We start from the raw sequence: 18,872 nt of genomic DNA on the forward strand, positions 1-18,872 counted from the left end.
ATGTGGATTTTTTCCCAGACTGAACTGACCTGGATACGCAACATACGCAACATGCACAACAGCACTGCCGCAACTCCACATATGGCTGGGACATACAATGAGACTTTGTCCACACAGTCACCAAGCTATTCACTGGGCGTGATGGTGCTGCTGGCTTTCCTCATGGCGTTGCTAGCTCTGGTCACCATCCTCGGAAACGTCCTGGTGATCCTTGCTTTCATCATGGACAGAAACCTCAGGCATCGGAGTAACTATTTCTTTCTCAATCTCGCCATTTCTGACTTTGCAGTGGGTAAGTTGCAGCCGTGGAGGCACGTACTACTTGTTTCCTAGGAATCTCAGGAGAAGCAAGGGGGCTTCTTTTGCTGGGTGGTTTCTTCCAAGAGAACTGTTTCCCCAGGGGAAGGGTAAGGAATGGCGGAAACTGCATTAAGTGTTTTAGCAGCCTACTGTTTTTCAGAAATACATTATCATAAGAAGTGGATCCTTTGTCAGGTAAACAGCTAATGTTTAACGTTATGGCTTCAGGAAGAAATACTAGTGTCTGTGAATCTGTGTGGAATAACAAAGAATGGGAGTTGTTTGTGAAGAGTCTGACTAAAATCCAGATAGTCAAAATGAATACCGCATATATTATCTGGCAGATCTTGCATACGTGGTTGATTATCTTCTTTTTCAATCTACTCTCACACAATACTTTTTTACTAGTTCACATAGTGATAGGACGAGGGGGAATGGCTTTAAACTGGAAATAGGTAGGTTTAGATTAAATATTAGGAAGAATTTTTTCACTTTAAGGGTGGTAAGGCACTGGCACAGGCTGCCCAGAGAGGTTGTTGAGGCCTCATCCCTGGAGGTGTTCAAGGCCAGGCTGGATGAAGCTTTGAGCAACCTGGTCTAGTGGGAGGTGTCCCTGCCCATGGCAGGGGGGTTGGAACTCGATGATCTTCAAGGTCCCTTCCAACCTAAACCATTCTATGATTCTACGATACAGATAATTGCCTGAAGTTTGCAACTAAATGGTGATGAATAGTATTTTGAAATATTTTGCTGTACATGCTATATCTAGAGTCATACCTCGGGAATATGTGTTTATATAGGTAAATAAAGATAACAAATCAAAGTTTCCAAGAAGTTCAATGTTATACATATATATTTATACACAGAGACACATTTTATTTTGAAACTTGTACTTAGAAAAAGTACAATTAAAACAATTGTGTGATGTGCCTTTGGAGATTGATGCATTGCAATATTCAGGGAAGTGTTGAATGTCTTTGGTAAAAGTCTTGGTTAAATTATTGAGTATGCAGAAAGATGGTTTTAAACAGGTTGGGCTGTTTCATGAAATCTATATACTGACTTGTCACATCACAACAAAATCTTTTAAAACTATTTTTATTTTACTTTTTTTACCTACACATTTAAAAAAGATATCTAAAGAACAGAAGAAACTCTTCCTAAAATTTATTGCCAGTGTCAGAAGTTCTGTTAGGAGCACGGTTTCTAATAGTCTGGTCCTCGTGATGCCCAGATCTTCTTGATCCTGTGATGCCTTGATCTCCTCCTCTCCTGTTTTGATCCCTTCCATCATACGCTTCATGTCTTCTTCCAGCTTATAACTGCCTTGTTGTGCCACAGAGCTCTTGCTGCTGTCTGGCTGTGGTACACAGGAAAAAACACAGCAGTGAACAGAAAACCAGTGGGCAGAGTGGCGTTCTGTCATCTGGGTCACAATGTAGCACCTCATTGAACAAATACCAGTATCTAGCTGAGAAGTACACAGTAAATAATGTCCCCTATCAAAGAAGGAAGTAGATCTTACTTGGCATTACCGAACTTCCATCAGTTTTTGTTTTGTGATATTATATTTATCTGAGTGTCTAGTTTTTCATTCTAAATGTGGTTAAAAGCTTCGCATACTTTAGAGTCAAACTGATTTGTACTTCTGTAGTTACATAACTTAGATTTAGGGTACACCTAAATTATCCTTAATTTCTGCTTGATCCTAATTGCTAAAAGCACACACTTTCAAGCTTGCAGAGCCCTTTGCTTATTCTTTCAATATATTTAATCTGTCTGATTTTGACCTTCAACAACTCTTGTTTTATCTCTGTGCTTCTGGACCTATAGTTGGATTTGAATCAAGATCTCTTGATTCTCAGTAGAGGGAGAATAACAGGAATTGTAAGATTTTTAGGGAAACAGAAACTCTCAAGATACTCTTCAGTACCTGTTACAGGAGCACCCACTATTATGAAGTAAATCTAAAGTTGAAATAATACCTTTTATCCCCCTCTTTGAGTGTTAAAACCTATAATATAACCTTTTGCTCAAAAGAACAAGTGTCAGTTGCTTTGCAGGTGCAGTGATTCCATTTCATTGCAGCATGGATGCTGCTCACTGCCTCACAGCAAACTACACCGTTGGCTCTTCAGCCTCCCAAGGCTGCTTTGTGACTGTATGTGTAGTGTGATCACCTAGAAATTCATTGTTGGCACTTTCACATTTGTATTTAACAGCTTAAACTTCGATAGCCATGGGTGTGAGTCACTCGTGTATCTTCCCACCACTTGGTGTGTTCCCATGGGTAATACCCTAATAGCTCACCACTGAAAAGTGGTTATGATCAAGAATTATGATGAGAAGAAATCTTAGACTGGGTATATTGTCCTGGTTTCAGCTGGGATAGAGTTAATTTTCTTCCTAGTAGCCAGTATAGTGCTGTGTTCTGGGTTTAGGATGAGAATAATGTTGATAACACAGTGATGTTTCAGTTGTTGCTGAGCAGTGTTTACACTAAGTCAAGGACCTTTCAGCTTCTCACACTGCCATGGCAGTGTGCAGGCTGGGGGTGCACAAGAAGCTGGGAGGGGACAGCAGACCCCAACTGGCCAAAGGGATATTCCATACCATATGACGTCACGCTCAGCATATTAACAAGGGGGGAAGCTCTCCGGCAGGCTGCTGCTCGGGAACTGACTGGGCATTGGTCATCAGGTGGTGAGCAATTGCATTGTGCCTCACTTGTTTTGTATATTCTTTTATCATTATCATTATTATTATCATCGTCATCATCCCTTCCTTTTTAGTCCTATTAAATTGTCTTTATCTTAACCCACGAAATTTACTTTTTTTTTTTTTTTTTTTTTTTTTCAATTCTCTTCCCCCATCCCACTGGGGGGGAGTGAGCTGTGTGGTGCTTAGCTGCCTGCTGGGTTAAACCACAACGGTGTACTTAATTAACTGTGCAGGTTTTGTCAGACTTTTGATCATATGGTTTTAAAGATTAGTTTGAAATTCACATCGTGTTTGTATAAAAGTTACTTCTGGAGCACTTTCAGACACCATATCATGCTTCTAGGCGGATAGAAGCGTGGCAATTAGATAATTTATTGTAGAAAACAGTTAGTAAATTACATTGGGGAGGGGAAAGATGTTTTTTGTTTGTTTGTTTTAATTTCAGCCCTTAATACAGAATAGTGTTTACTTCAGCAGGTAAAAAAGTCAGCTGCTCCTTCCTTTAGCAGGTGATATAAACAGGAGAAGTAACAATGATACACAATAAACCTTTCAGGACGGTTTTAATTCTAAGAATGTTACTGGTGCTTAGTTTGTGTTAAGGTGGTCATTGGTTGCGTGAGAATACAAAGCCTTCCACATGGCAATGCCAGTCAGTACGGTGTTTTTATCGGATACCGCAGAAGTGTTTCTATGCTTTCAGGAGCACTACCTGCAGTGATGACTGACGTGTGCGTTTGGTTTATTTCCACAGGTGTGTTCTGTATGCCTTTGTACATCCCTTATGCCCTAACAGGGATCTGGCACTTCGGAAGAGGCATCTGCAAGCTCTGGCTAGTTATGGACTATCTCCTGTGCACAGCTTCAGTGTTTAGCATCGTCCTTATCAGCTACGACCGTTTCCTGTCAGTTACAAAAGCTGTAAGAAGAACATTTCTAATTATTTCTTAATATATATTGAGATTTCTGTAAAACTCGGAGTGTTCACAATTAACACTAGAATCTAAATAGTCCTTCATTATTGTACCATTTTTATCTGGAGAAACACTGATGCTTCAATGTTACATTGGGACTTAGAGGTAGGGTAATGCCTTGCTTATGATTTCGATGTTTCCCTCCTGCCGCCTGGATCAGAAACTATTTAATTACACTACAGAGGAGGTGGGAAAGTCAAGGTAGGGAAGGGGCAGCAGGAGTGTGGAGAACTTGGGCTTTGGTCATGAGAAGAGTGGTAATGAAAACTCGGTTGAGTCAAGGATGATTGGGCTAAATTTTAAAAGGAGAAGAGGGTATGGAGAGAGATGTGGGATGGACTGACTGAAGATGAGATGAGGATCTGCGTTACCATAGGGGGTGATTGACACATGCTGCCAACAAGCAGTTGGGTGGAAACTAATCCCTTGAAGCAAAAGGAGGAATGAATCAAAATATGCAGAGAGGTAAGAGGTGTTTCTTGAGTATTATCATTCCTCTGCTTCAGAAAGTATCTGAGGAATCCAGTGGTAAATATCATAATTCACCATTCTAAGATCTACCTGGTGTTTGGTCCAGATGGAAGGTGATCAACATCCTTTGCTTTTGATGAGTCTGCTAGCTTGAGTGACGTGGGCTGCGGTAGATCGGGAGATTCTTGTTTGGGAAGTGCTGATACAATGCCTAATCTCTTTCTCTTCTTCCCCAGTGTTGTGGTTTTAGGGTTAGTTGTTGCTGCTTTTTTTTTTTTTTTTAAGCTGAAAAATAAAGTATGAAAATCCCTGTGTTTAAGAAACAGTAATATTGAAAAATATTAATGAAGTCGCAGAGCAGAATGTGAGAAATGTAAATTAAAAAGGCCTCCGCAACCCAACTGAGCTCCATGTTCCTGTGCACTGTTGATGGTCTTCATTTACATGATCACGTTCTGGTTTTTTTCTTTAGGTAATTAGGATGGAGTGAGTCCAGGAGAGTATAACATAGGGCTGTTATCCAAAGAAAAGATATGGACTCACAGACTTGGGATCCACTTCTGCCTCTGCTGCAAACCCAGCTTGTGGCCATGGGCCAGTCATTTCAGACTTAACTTTCTGTGAGGCTGTGCTGAGCTTCCTGTTTTCTGCCTGAGATACTTCTGTCACTGAGATACTTGTGGTCTTGCAAAGGGCTGCAAAATCATTATTGCAGAACTGGAGCTGCGGTCTGAGCCAATGTGATGCTTTAAGATGTAGAGGTGCCTGAATCTTCAGGCTGCAGATGTTTAAAACAGGGAATCTAAAATAAGGTGTGTAACGCTGCACTACTGCTCTGTTACTCACTGGTAAAATTGGGATAATGGCCCTTGTGTCACATGCGGCTCTGGAGATACCATTCATTAGCAATTATATAAAGTGCAGGTGCTATGCTAATGAACAGCATAGGAAGCTGATGGGGAAGGTAGTAATTCTGGATCTGAGGAAAGCCTGGAATGACAAATGTTGAACAGTATTGAGCAAATAAAATTGTCCAGCTTCTCATTAACTGATCATCTGGTCCTCTGAGAGATGCAGGGGACCAAGACCTTGAAGTTCGTATTGTGCGTACTGGCTGGGCTATTACAAATGCGGTTTTAACTCTCCTAACTTTGGATGACATGATTTTAATTCTTAATATTTTTTTAAAGGTGGATATTTATGGCTAGAGAGTAAAATAAATTAATGCAGTCTGGGTAGGCATAAAGCCACCAAGATTTGCAGTAATGCAATGAGCTGTTTACAAGGTAAAGTGAGTGTTAAAACATAATGTTTCAATAAAGTAAGGGATGTTAAAACATCTATGTGGCATAGATTTTTCTGCTATGACAAGAGGAAACAGTATTAAAAATTACATTGTCTAAAGCTTGCAGTTGCACATGGCAACATGTCTAATACAGAAGGCTTCTACTTTTCTCTGTGCTGGAAGGATGTCCCACAGCTGTTTTCCCTCTCTTCTGAGCCTGGGCGTTTCGTGAACCATAAACCAATTCCTTATTGCTACCTTACTGTGGTGGTGATGAAAACAAGCCATGTCCTTTCACACCTGGAAGCTGAACAGTAGTTTAGCCATCATAATTTCTGCTCCTTTCCAATCCCAAGTATTAAAATAAATTACAGAGCTACAGTATTTTAAGAGCGGGTCTAACGGAGTTTTTCAGGACCTTACGTAAGTGAAGATGTTCCAGCTGTCTGGGGAATTACAGAACAAATACTGTATTTGACTTGCTTATGTTTTTTTGACGTAGTTGTTACAAAATGTTATCTGAATATGTGACATGTTTGTTTCCTTCACAGGTATCTTACAGAGCCCAGCAGGGAATAGCGTCCAACCCTGTCATCAAGATGGTGGCAGTCTGGGTCTTTGCCTTCCTCCTCTACTGCCCGGCAATCCTCTTTTGGGAACACGTGACCGGACACAGTGTGGTAGCAGTGGATCAGTGCTACGCTGAGTTCTTCAACAACTGGTACTTCCTCCTGTGTGCTTCCACCCTGGAGTTCTTTGTGCCGCTGCTCTCGGTGACCTACTTCAACGTGCACATCTTCCACAACATCCAGAGGCGCCAGCGGCATGGCAGCGTGCAGGACTACGAGCCTCCAAGGAGTGACAGCCTGTCCTGGAGATTTTGCCTCTTGCCAAGGCCAGGAGCGTCTTCTACTCCATCAGATGCAGAGGACAGTGTTTCATCAACAAGGTCGTGGAGACCAGCAGTGATGGCTAACTGTCCATCTCCAACACAAAGCAATCCCACTCCTCTCAAAAAGGAATTCTCTGTTTCTTTCTGTTCAAGGACCGGGTCAAAACTGCAGCGGGACAAGAAAATTGCAAAGTCGCTTGCCATAATTGTGTGTGTGTTTGCCATTTGCTGGGCCCCGTACACTTTACTAATGATTATTCGTGGCGCCTGCAAAGGAAAGTGCATCCATAACTCCTTGTATGAAATAACTTTTTGGCTTTTGTGGGTCAATTCCTCTTTGAACCCATTTCTTTACCCTCTCTGTCATGTGAGGTTTCGAATGGCTTTCATGAAAATATTATGTCCCAAAATGTTTGCAACATGGAGGTCACGTAACACACCTTCTTTTTAGAGAGTTAAAATAAATGACTTGCAGATAGGGTTTCTCTCTTATCTAGTGCTATATTTTCACATGTGTCTTCAACAGAAATAGAGAAAAAACCTGTTGTTTATCAATGGCATTGGTTAAGAGTGCACCAGGAGCGGGTATGTGCCCTGATTCTGCTTTTTTTCAGGATCTTCATTTTGTTTTTGCTGGTGTGATAGCAGGTTAAACACCACCTAGTGCATTGAAAAGAATAACAAGTTTAGCTGGATGTGCTTTTGGTACTTTTTATTTTTTCTTTCCTTTTTTTTTTTTTTTTTAATATATGTATAGAGCTGGTACTATGAAAGAACTCTTCTATATATATCTCCATAGAGGTTCATTGGAAGGAGATACCTGTTTGTGTATGTGTTGAGTTAAAAATTGTCTTATTTGTGAACCTAAAGCTCTCAGTGTAGAAGCAGTTTTGCTACGTTTTTTGACAGGTTGTATAAATACTCACAGGAGCAGTACAATTTCATTTTAAAAACTATTATGAAGACAAGATAGTGCCCTGAAGTCGTTATAGTTTCCCAAAGTGAGCAATATGCAAGTGAATGGGCTGCCTAATCCAGCATATCTGTCCTTTTCTAATTTTAATACAGACCATACTATATGTTGCGGGACACCATACACATAATTCTGGATGATTTTCAGAGAACAAAAGATTCCATGGTAATGGAATTTTGAGATTGGTTCTCAAAATTGCCACAGGCATAAACGGTTCTCTTTTCACCACTACTGTCTTTTCTCCTGACAGTGGCTGCCTCTTTGGTCGTGCTTAAATGATATTTAGTGCCAGATTTGTGTACTATTTGATTACCTAAAAGATAGGCCAGGCTTGGGCACATGATCACATTGCTGTTGAATTAGCAGAGCAAGCAATACAAAGTTCCTGCTGGACTTACGATTTTGGCTGGCTGTGCGAGAACAGACAATACCCTCTCGGGTGTAAAGCTTTGCAAGTGCAAAGATATTCCCTCAAAATGCCTGGAACAAATTTGAACTGACAGAGTGATTTTTATCCGAGATCAGTTCTTTGTGTCCTGTTACTGTGACGTTATATGGATTTTCTCTGCTGCTGAACCAGTATCAAACAGAGGTCTGAAAGCTGACACAGAGTTGTCTTAAGCAGCTGTTAATAAACAAAGCGGTTGAACACACAGTGCTGAAAGGAGTGGGTACATGTGCTGGAGAAGGAAATGGAGCTTGATTATAACCCATTCCATGTGCCAAACTCTCTTACCTTGTCTTGGGTGTTGCAACTCACCCAGAAGGCTTTCATGGATGGCTAAGTGAGAGTCACTGGTTCATTTTTTTTTTTCTCTCCTTTTATATAGCTTTCTTTCCTCTTTGCGTAGATATAGAAATGTATAAAATATGGAAAGAGAAATCTAATGCATAGAACAACGAAGAGTAATAGTCACTTTAAATAGTATTTTTAATCTAATTTGAAATTGGCTGTAGCAGTGTTGCAAAAGCAGAGTAGTCCTTTGCAAGCACAGTTCAAATGCGTGTAAGCAGCTTAATCGTAAGCATGAAAGTTGATGCCTTTGAGGAGCTAAAATGCCATTCTGTTCAGAGGTCTGGATCTGAAGACTTCTCTTGCCAGTTTTCACACTGGTGGAAGATTATCTTTCACCACTCATCCTCGTTACGCTTCCTTGCCTCACATGGGTAGCGTTATGGATTGTGATCCTGATTGCTGAGAGAGATACAGCTTCAGGAGAAGGTCATTGATGCGGCACTGCTGTTTTCACTGTCACGAGCTAAGCTGCTGGCATAGATTTTGTGGGATTTGGGGGTTTTTTGTGAGGCTTAAAATAAACCAAACGCACACACATTTAAAACATTTATAGAATAGCTGGTGTACTAAATAAACATCTGTTAAACAGAGAAACTGTAGCTAGGCCCAAAATGGGAAAGTATTTGAGTTGTCTGCTTTTCTGTTCCTATGCTTTTAGTACAAAAATTCAGTTTGCATTTTGTGATTAAAGAATGTCTTGTTTACTTTGGAAAAATGCCCTACAAAATTTTTGGCTAGGTAAACCGTATCCACGTTTTGCAGTCCTGGAAAACTAGAGGGTGCCAGGGAGCACCATGTGCAGCAAATTTGGAACTGCACAGAGCAGTGAAGCTACTAGAGGTCAATGTTTTTGATGTTCTATATTACACACAGAGTTTAAACTGTTTTTTCACACCACTCCCGTGTATTTGAAGAATTTGATGTATTTTTCTAATTGTTGAAATTTTTGCTCGCTGTTCCCAGGGTAAGTCAAGCACTCAGTTGCTGTGCTCACAGCTGTCTGCGTCGAGGTGGCATCCTAAGTCTTCTCCTCCCTGTCAGACATTTTGCAGGGCTGTGGTAACATGCTTATTCAGCATTTGTTCTTGGGTGTGCCTTTCATGCACTGACACAAATGGACTTTGCTTGCCAAAGTGGTTTCTAAGCAAAGTCTCTCTATGCACTCACTCATCCATTCCACCATTTCATGCCCTTGCGTTTTCTTCTTTGCAGATATCCAATAGCTCTTGTAAATACATGGTGACAGTAGGCCTATGACTCTGTGAAGTTCAACTCAAACCACAACAATGTTTTTCTAACTTTACCCTCTCAGGTCTTAAAACAAAACCAAATAAAACATACATGTTGGAAGAAATTGTGTTATTTTTTGTTTGTTTGTTTGTTTATTTCTGGGATGAGTATTTAATCCTAATGATTCTCCTAATCTCTGTCTCCTTTAAGTTAGGCTATATTTTTTCCTCCACAGAGAGGAAGGAAGGAGTGACCACATAGACTTCTCCCTCAGCCCCATGAAGGGACTATGATTAAAACTTTAATATTTTATTCATTCCCTAATATTTAAAAGCAAATGGCTAGTCTCCCCTTGCCTCCAGTCATTTTGTCAAAGAAGACAACCAAGTTGCTCAGGCATGATTTACTCTTGGTAAACCTATGCTGACTGTTCCCAGTCACCTTTTCCTCCCTCAAGTTCTCAGAAATGCCTGCCATGAGGACTTGCTCCATTATTTTCCCAGGGACTAAAAAGAGTCTGACCTTTTGTCCTTGTGGCGTCATTTGAAGATGAGTGCAACATTTGCCTTTCTCCAGTCGTTGGGAACCTCCCCTCCTCTGCATGACCTTTCAAAGAGGATAGAAAGCGGTTTTGCAAGGATGGTAGCTGGTTCCCTCAGCAGCCTTGGGTGTAGCTCATCAGGTCCTATGGACTCTTATAGGTCAAGTCCTCTCAAGTAATCTCTGCTTTATTCTCATCTGCTCCTGACGGGTCTCCTCCCTGAACTTTTTCACTAATCACAGAGAAGAGGGAGACCTGGCTAGTGGAGACTGAAGCAAAAAAACAATTGGGTACCTCAGCCTTATCCACATCTGCTGTCACTAGACCACTGTCTCCATTCAGCAACAGGCCTGCCTACATTTTTCCTGTTCAGCATTTTACTATTAATGGGGCGGCTGAAGTTCTTCATGTTGTCCTGGATGTCCTTTACAGGCATCAACTCCAGGTGAGCTTTGGTTTCCCCAACATCATGCTTGTGCAGCTAGGCAACATTTCTAAATTCCTCCTTTGCAGCCTGTCCCTGCTTCAAAGTCTTCCATGCTGCTTTTTTGCATTGTAGCTTCCCTGGTTAACTAGTCTCCCAATACCTCTACTTGTTTTCTTGACAATTGGGATGGGATTTTCTTGTGCTTGGAAGCTGCTGTCCTTAAAGTCCTGCAGGTTTCCTCAGCATATTTTTCACTTCAGAGCTGCCTGCCGTGGGATCCCACCCACCACTTTCCCGAGTAAACACAAGTATGCTTACCTGAAGTCTGTTGTCTGTACTCCGCCACTTTCCTTCCTCACCACCTTTAGGATCTTGAACACCACCACCTCATGGTCACTACAGCCAAGGCTGCCATTGATTACACATCCCTAACCGGCTCCTCTTTACCAGTGAACAGCTGCTCTAGCTGTGTGTCACCCTCGTTGGCCCATTTGGTACTTGTATCAGAAAGTTGTCCCTGACACCAACAAGGAGTCTTGTAGACTGCTTGTACCTGCTGCATTGCCCTTTCAGCAGATGTCATGAATTCGTATACAAGAATCAAGGGTTGTGAGCCAGAGGCTTCCTTGATGTGCTTAATGAAGACTTCATCAACTCCCTTACCCTACTTGGGGTGTTTTACAACACACTCCCACCACTATGTCACCCATGTCACTGGCCTTTCCTCTGGCCCTGAGCCACAGATTTGCAACCAGACTGTCTATCCCATAGAAGAGCTCCATACATTCAACCTGCTTCTGCATGTGGCAGGCAATCTTTGCTCCTCATCTCCCCTGCCAGTCTTTGCTGACAAGCTTGTCTCTGCTCATTGCAGCCCTCCAGTTGCCCGAGCTCCCCTCCTCCCTCTGTTATTCCAACAGCCTGGTGGCTTTGTGACTGCACAGGGAGCTCTGGTTCCTCTTGTGCATTGGAGGAACGCAGGGTCCAGGCTGCATTTGTGCACATGCACCTGAGGGAGGTGTCTGTCACATTTTATCATTCCTGAGGTCTCTTCTGTTCCTCTTGCCCTACACCTTTTGCATTAATGACTCCTTAGAATATATTTCCCTTTGTTCCCCAAGACAGGATCAGAGCACTGCACCTCTCCTCCCCACATCTTTTCCACCACATCTTTCCTTGTTTATTGCCCTACATCCTCTCAAGCACCGTGGCCGCAGTCCAAAAAGCCAGTCACAAGGAGTGCCACGGTCCTATGGAGCTGATGAGCTGCAGGCATGAGTCACAGCCATGGCCCTCCAACCTCTGTGGGCTCTTAACAAAATAAGTGAAATGGCGACGAGGAAGGGATGTGCCTTCTCACATCTGCAGAGGGTTAAGGGTTTGGCACTTTGTGGAGTGGGAGCTTACCTGGAATTGCTTGGGAAGATGGGGATTAGGTGGCCCACACTTCCAAGTCCTCCAAAGTCGATGTATTTGGTTTGGTGTGCCCAGGGTTAGACTTGCTTCTGATCAGGATGAGCTGAAAAGCTATTGGTAATACTCCTGTAGTGTGTAACTGAATTTTAAATGCTCTGTAACCGACAGCATTAAGAAACATACATCTCTGTTTTAACTGCAGTTTAGTAAGTGGTACAACAGCAAGTGCAACAGTGCCCGCATTTTACTGTAAGAGAAATAGAATGGTTATAATTTAAATCCTGTTGACCACTGGGGAAGTGAAAATGAGATCTGGTTTTAGCTTCGGCAGAATTGAATGTGTAAAAATGCTTACACAATGCTAATATGCAAAATGCTTGACTGTGAAAAGGGTTGTTTTCAGACTGACTCTTCTAACCTCAATAGATAAGGATCATCGTTCAGGAGAGAAAGAGATAATTTGTTTTAATGTGTGCACTTACTGCTGCTTATGAGGTGCCTTTTTTATAGATTTTGTTTTCAGGCCAATAGGTGCGTTCAAATCAAGGAACGTTAGAGACTCCAGGCCTTGAAATCTTGCGATCCGTTATTTTGATATTGTGAAATATTTTGGATGTGTCACTATTCAGCCTATCCTGTTAACAGACTTGTCTCAACCTTTTGGATAACTCTGCCAGATGTGGATTTTTTCCCAGACTGAACTGACCTGGATACGCAACATACGCAACATGCACAACAGCACTGCCGCAACTCCACATATGGCTGGGACATACAATGAGACTTTGTCCACACAGTCACCAAGCTATTCACTGGGCGTGATGGGGCTGCTGGCTTTCCTCATGGCGTTGCTAGCTCTGGTCACCATCCTCGGAAACGTCCTGGTGATCCTTGCTTTCATCATGGACAGAAACCTCAGGCATCGGAGTAACTATTTCTTTCTCAATCTCGCCATTTCTGACTTTGCAGTGGGTAAGTTGCAGCCGTGGAGGCATGTACTACTTGTTTCCTAGGAATCTCAGGAGAAGCAAGGGGGCTTCTTTTGCTGGGTGGTTTCTTCCAAGAGAACTGTTTCCCAGCTGTGTCTCCAGGGGAAGGGTAAGGAATGGCAGAGACTGCATTAAGTGTTTTAGCCGCCTGTTATGTCTGAAAATATAATGGGAAATGCATCCTTTTTTCATGTAAATACTTTAAATGTTGCTTGAGGAAAAAGTGAATACCAAAGGAAGGAAAGAGATTTTTTGCTAGCTTATGATTTGCCTTTGCTCCTCCTGTAAGATCCCACTCTTCAGAACATCCTCATATTTGACAGTGTAACTGTTTTCTTATACAACTATCTATGGTACATCCAGGTAAATTAATTAGTTCTCTGCATAGTACTAATGGCTTATGAGTGTATTACACTACAAAAACCCCATAACTTTAACACTGTGACTTTTTACTGGCTTCCACTCAACGCAGACTATAGATCGGATGGTTTGCCTGATGCCAGCAGCAGCCTGCTGGCATCTCCCATCTGTTTTCTTTATTAGTCCCCTCTTCCCATAGTGTCATTGCAGAAGTCCAGGAGAGTTGGTCCCTGGAGGTACCATGGGGCCAGTGCCAGTTGGGTGATGACAGGCGAGGAGGTGGGAGGCACGAATGCCTTGTGCGGCAGTCCTTCAGGATTCAGGCCAGGGAAACAGCCCGTGTGGCAGACAAAACCACGGTCCTGTGGAATGTATTCCAGCAAACATCTTGACCTGAGGCTAGCAAGGAGGTATTTCTGCACACAAGTGCTGTCTCTTCAGGACAGTCACAGAGAGCAGTATTCACTAAATCATGAGAAGGAAAATAACACTCATCGACCTATTCTACTTCTGGCAATACCGTCCCTCCTAACTGCTGTTCCTTTGACAGTGCAGCCTCCTCACTTCAGGAGGCTGAAGTGTATTCATTTAGCCTTTAAGATTTTCCTTCATTTGTATAATTTATAACCTGTGGTGCCTCATTCTGGGGCTCGCCCCATGGTGTGAAAACCAAACGATACGTGTGCTGGAGCCTTTGCTTTCCTACTCCAGGCAGACAATTTGCTAGAGCTGCTCAGGTCTTCTGCAAAAGTCTGTTTCTCCTCATATCTTGCAGTTTAATCAAGAGATTTAAATATCTACCTTCTACATCTTTCTTCTTGTTTGTGGCTGGTGTCTCATGAACCAAGAGGAAATGATTGGTATCAGTATTATATTGACCTATAGACCATGTAAATCTAGGACTTTGTCTCCGAAATGCTTTATTTTCTGAAGCTGCTGTGGTATTCTTTAAATTTCTTAGAAGTTTGGAATCTTTCCAGGCATGTGACTCATGTCTTTTGCAACGTCTAACTAGTAAAAGGGGGAATAGTTTCAAATATAAATGCTTAAAACCTGGTTCTTGCATTTATATTTATATCTATAGCTAAAAGCAGTCATTACTTTCTGACATGGTGCCAAACATTGATCCCGTTGAAGTTGATAAGAGCAGTAGCTGTCACCAGCAGCTCTGCAAAATGAGTATTTTGTACAAAAGTGATGCTGCTTGTATTTAAGGTATGTGTTAAAACAGGTATGTGTTAAATCAGTATTCAAAGCGCTGTGCGCATTTGCCCGTTGATAACAGTCTGTCAGCTCATTGCCCAGAGGATTACTGTTGGTGGGCCACATCAGCCTGGATATGTTCAGTAACATCTAAGATCTTGATGGACATATTGAAAAAGGATAATCTAAAGAGTTTAAAATGGATCTTGAAGCTGTATATAGTTTTATATTTGTCTCTAGTGGATCATAATTTTCAGGAATAAGATATTGCCCCATACTTTTGAAATAATATTAGTGGTAAAATGAAGAAGTTGCTGGCTTAAAAACAAAACACAAACATGACTTTCTTGTAAAAGTACTTCTCTGGAAAGGTCTTTTGGAGGAAAAACAAATGTAACAAACCAAAAATAGTCCTGGAGTTAATCTCAGCTGGAGAACTAACATGAGATTAAAACACCTCTTAAAAGTGGGAGGGGGTTTCATACCTCTGCTGTGACTGCTCTATCTTTGGTAGAAGGGGTTTCCAGATACCACACAGACTGTCTAATATATTGTCTTTGGCTTACAAATGCTAACCAATCTTAAATTAATAACCGACAGCATCTGTAGATGTGTTCGGGGGAAAACTCTTAACACCGATAAAAGACTAGAGGATAAATGGCGATGAGGTTACATGTCACAGCGCAACCACAGTGTGTTTATGCTGCAGTACTGATTATATATCTTTAGAAACTGTAAGTTGGTTAGACTGCAGTTTTCTTCTTAAGCAGATCCTTCTTTGCTGATTTGCCCTGAGCTTATTCCCAACAATCAGCACACCCAAACACACTATGATCTAATAGATCTAATACATACACAGTCACTGTCAGATTTCATGAGAATGTAAGAATTTCTGTATATAAATTACATATTCACCTTTATAGATTTTTTTTTTTTTTTGCCAAACACCAGACTAGTGTCTCTCTCTGCTTCCAGGGGTACCATTTGCAATCCATCTGAACTGCATGGCGTCTCTGTGGTTGCTTTCCATAGGTGTGTTCTGCATGCCTCTCTACATCCCTTACAGCCTGACGGGGAAATGGCACTTGGGGAGAGGCATCTGCAAGCTCTGGCTATCTCTGGACTACCTCCTGTGCACAGCTTCAGTATTTAACATTGTTCTTATCAGCTATGACCGTTTCCTGTCCGTTACTAAAGCTGTAAGTACCCTATTTATAACTTCTCTAATTTTGTCACAAGATCATTAGTGGCTTATGCTCACCAACCTTTGCCATGTTGGTGAGTATAAGCCCAAATTTAAGTGAGATGATAGCTCTCAGAAATGTGCCGGCATGTGGAGATTATTAGTTATTTGCAGCTAGATGTGGTGAATATTCTGCACTGAGAACGTTCCAGCCCATAGCTGGCCAAACAGGACTTTTCTCACAATTTCTGCTGCAGGTTGCTGTTGTGCTACTGCTTGAGGGAAAGCAGGCTGAGGGGTGAAAAGGCTACGGCAGGAGGCTGATTAAAAGAGGACAAGGAAAGAGGAAGTTCAAAATAAGCTGGATTTGGGTTTGGACCTAAAATCAGGCACGGGAGGAAAACGCAGTAGGGTTAGGGCAGCGAGGTGAAGGACACTGGGGAGGATGTCTAGGCCTGAGATGTGGCCCCAGATGTTCTTGGAGAAGATTGGGAGCAAGAGCAAACAGGGCAGAGAGTGGGACAAGGGGCAGACTGCAGAGACTGCCTGTGGACACGCAGCAACAAACTCCTCTTGACGCCCGGGGCAGAACCTCAAACTTCAGATGCACTCTATGTCTCTGCTCTCTGCATAGCATCCTACCCACCATACATGTGCTTTATGTCTTGGTTTACGCTAAAGATGGAGACCAGAATTTATTACTAGTCACTCTGCTAGCTCAAGTGGCAGGGAAATGTCAGGGAGAGCTAAAGGTTCCAGCTCTTTGGTGATGTATGAGAATGTCAAGATAATATCACATGATAGATTTTCAGTTTTATTTTTGTTAGTTATAATTAATTTTACATGTCACACTTTTATTACATTTTTTGTTTTATGTTATTTTATTTAAAGGAAAAAATCTGGGAAATCAAACACTAAAACGTTTTGCACATAAGAAATATTACACTGGAAATCCAAAGACTCAGCATTTACAAAGTGCAAAATTCACACCACCTGCGCAAATGTAATTAAGACTGGTGGACATTTGTATGGTAGCCTTTACTGACATTAACTCATACCTTTTTTTTTCAATTGGATATCTAAGCTCCCAGTATTAGACATTGATCCTGTCAACCTGTGAAAGGGATGGAGCAGGATGTGAGCTACCAGATAAATGTCCGTTCTGCAACATATAGCAGAAAATATGTACTGGCCCCAGAGTGGGAGAGAAGGTTTCATCAGCTAAAGGCTGCATTGCAGGGCTGGAATCCTCCTACCTCCTCATGAAGTGTGCAATAAACAATTTTCTCAAAGGTGGGTGTTAAATATATGTGCCACATTTTCTGTTGACAACTGTGACGCATATAGTCCTATTTGCTTGTAAAATGCTATAAAAAGCAGTGAATGGGAGTCATGCTCTGAACAACTATAAAATGCTTATGACTCTGGCACTTCAGACCACAGATGTCTCAAACAAGGCATACCAATTACTAGGTAGTGATGGATGATGATGTTTCATCCATGGACCAGGACCCTAGCACAGTTACATTAACCTGGAGGGAGACACCCCTACGTTATGCCAACATCAATGAATTAAGCAAACCTGGGTGAGCTTCAGCTGATCAGCATAGTCACAGCCCTAAATTACCAAACACTCTGCTGAAGTTCCTCTCCTACATCTGTTGGTTCTAAAACCTGTCTCTACTGGAGTGACCTTTTTCTTTTTTTCCTTTACAGGTATCTTACAGAGCCCAGCAGGGAATAGCGTCCAACCCTGTCATCAAGATGGTGGCAGTCTGGGTCTTTGCCTTCCTCCTCTACTGCCCGGCAATCCTCTTTTGGGAACACGTGGCCGGACACAGCGTGGTAGCAGTGGATCAGTGCTACGCTGAGTTCTTCAACAACTGGTACTTCCTCCTGTGTGCTTCCACCCTGGAGTTCTTTGTGCCGCTGCTCTCGGTGACCTACTTCAACGTGCACATCTTCCACAACATCCAGAGGCGCCAGCGGCACGGCAGCGTGCAGGACTACGAGCCTCCAAGGAGTGACAGCCTGTCCTGGAGATTTTGCCTCTCGCCGAGGCTAGGACCATTTTCTCCTCCACTGGAAGCAGAGGACAGTGTTTCTTCCTCCACGAGGCCAAAGAAAGAGTCTTTGGTAACTGAGAGCTCATCTCCATCCAGAGGCAGTTCTCTAACCCCAGCAAATGACTTCTCTGTTTCTTTCTGTGCAAGGACCAGGTCAAAACTGCAGCAGGACAAGAAAATTGCAAAGTCGCTTGCCATAATTGTGTGTGTCTTTGCCATTTGCTGGGCCCCGTACACTTTACTAATGATTATTCGTGGCGCCTGCAAAGGAACTTGTGTTCATAACTCCTTGTATGAAATAACCTTTTGGCTTTTGTGGCTCAATTCCTCTCTGAATCCATTTCTTTATTCTCTCTGTCATGTTAAATTTCGAATGGCTTTCATGAAAATATTATGTCCCAAAAAGTTTGCAACATTGAGATTAGGCTCTTTTTAGAAGAAAAAAAGAAAAGGCTCAAGAGCAGCTGGATGAGGGATGTAAGTAGCCACAGTTCAAAATTAGAGTTAGTCTCTTCCAGGAGATTAGCCTGTTTAGAAAGCCTAGATAAGCCTTCCGTGATATATGTCCTCCTTCAGACAAACATGCACACCCAAGGTTTGTGTACTTTTTCCAGCTATTTTAATTGGCCGGTTAAGGGATACTGCCTCTTTCTGACTTCCCCTAGTACTCTATCCACATTATCTTCATTCTGGTTGTTGAGGATGCTATCTTCAGTTGCAGTACAGCTTATATTTATGTTCATGGGTGGTATTAGTTAAAAATACAATAAAGGTGGGTATTTGCCGCCAGGTCAATACTATTCTAAAGTTGATATCTTCTCTATTCTATTTCTTTTGAACAGTTTGTACTGCATTCAGAATCATTTCTTTCCTTATAAAACATCCAGTTAACTTATGACTTTAATTGTCAGGCACATAGCAGGATTACTTCCTTTCACTGAGGATGTTCAGACATCAGGGGAATACAGGGACTACTTTTAAGAACTCAAGTGAAGGTGTTCTCTGCAGGAGGGCACTAATGCTGCTCAGGTGCAGCAATAAGAGAATT

General features: G+C 42.1%; 2 protein-coding genes across 2 annotated transcripts; both read left to right on the forward strand.

Moving 5' to 3' along the window:
- Positions 1–7,377, forward strand: LOC309686726 (histamine H3 receptor-like; the record flags this gene model as incomplete). Its single annotated transcript, XM_082499473.1, has 3 exons — positions 1–292; positions 3,776–3,942; positions 6,303–7,377. The coding sequence occupies 3 exons, from the start codon at positions 1–3 to the stop codon at positions 7,092–7,094; spliced, it is 1,251 nt and encodes a 416-aa protein (XP_082355599.1). The 3' UTR covers positions 7,095–7,377.
- Positions 7,378–12,703: 5,326 nt separating this feature from the next.
- Positions 12,704–18,340, forward strand: LOC309686730 (histamine H3 receptor-like; the record flags this gene model as incomplete). The annotated part of the gene is made up of 3 exons (XM_082499477.1): positions 12,704–12,995; positions 15,608–15,774; positions 17,475–18,340. 3 exons carry the CDS (start codon positions 12,704–12,706, stop codon positions 18,258–18,260), a joined length of 1,245 nt encoding a protein of 414 aa, XP_082355603.1. The 3' UTR covers positions 18,261–18,340.
- Positions 18,341–18,872: the final 532 nt, after the last annotated feature.

The sequence above is a fragment of the Vanellus vanellus genome (assembly GCF_965231255.1).
Source record: "Vanellus vanellus genome assembly, chromosome: 2".
Taxonomy (NCBI): domain Eukaryota; kingdom Metazoa; phylum Chordata; class Aves; order Charadriiformes; family Charadriidae; genus Vanellus; species Vanellus vanellus.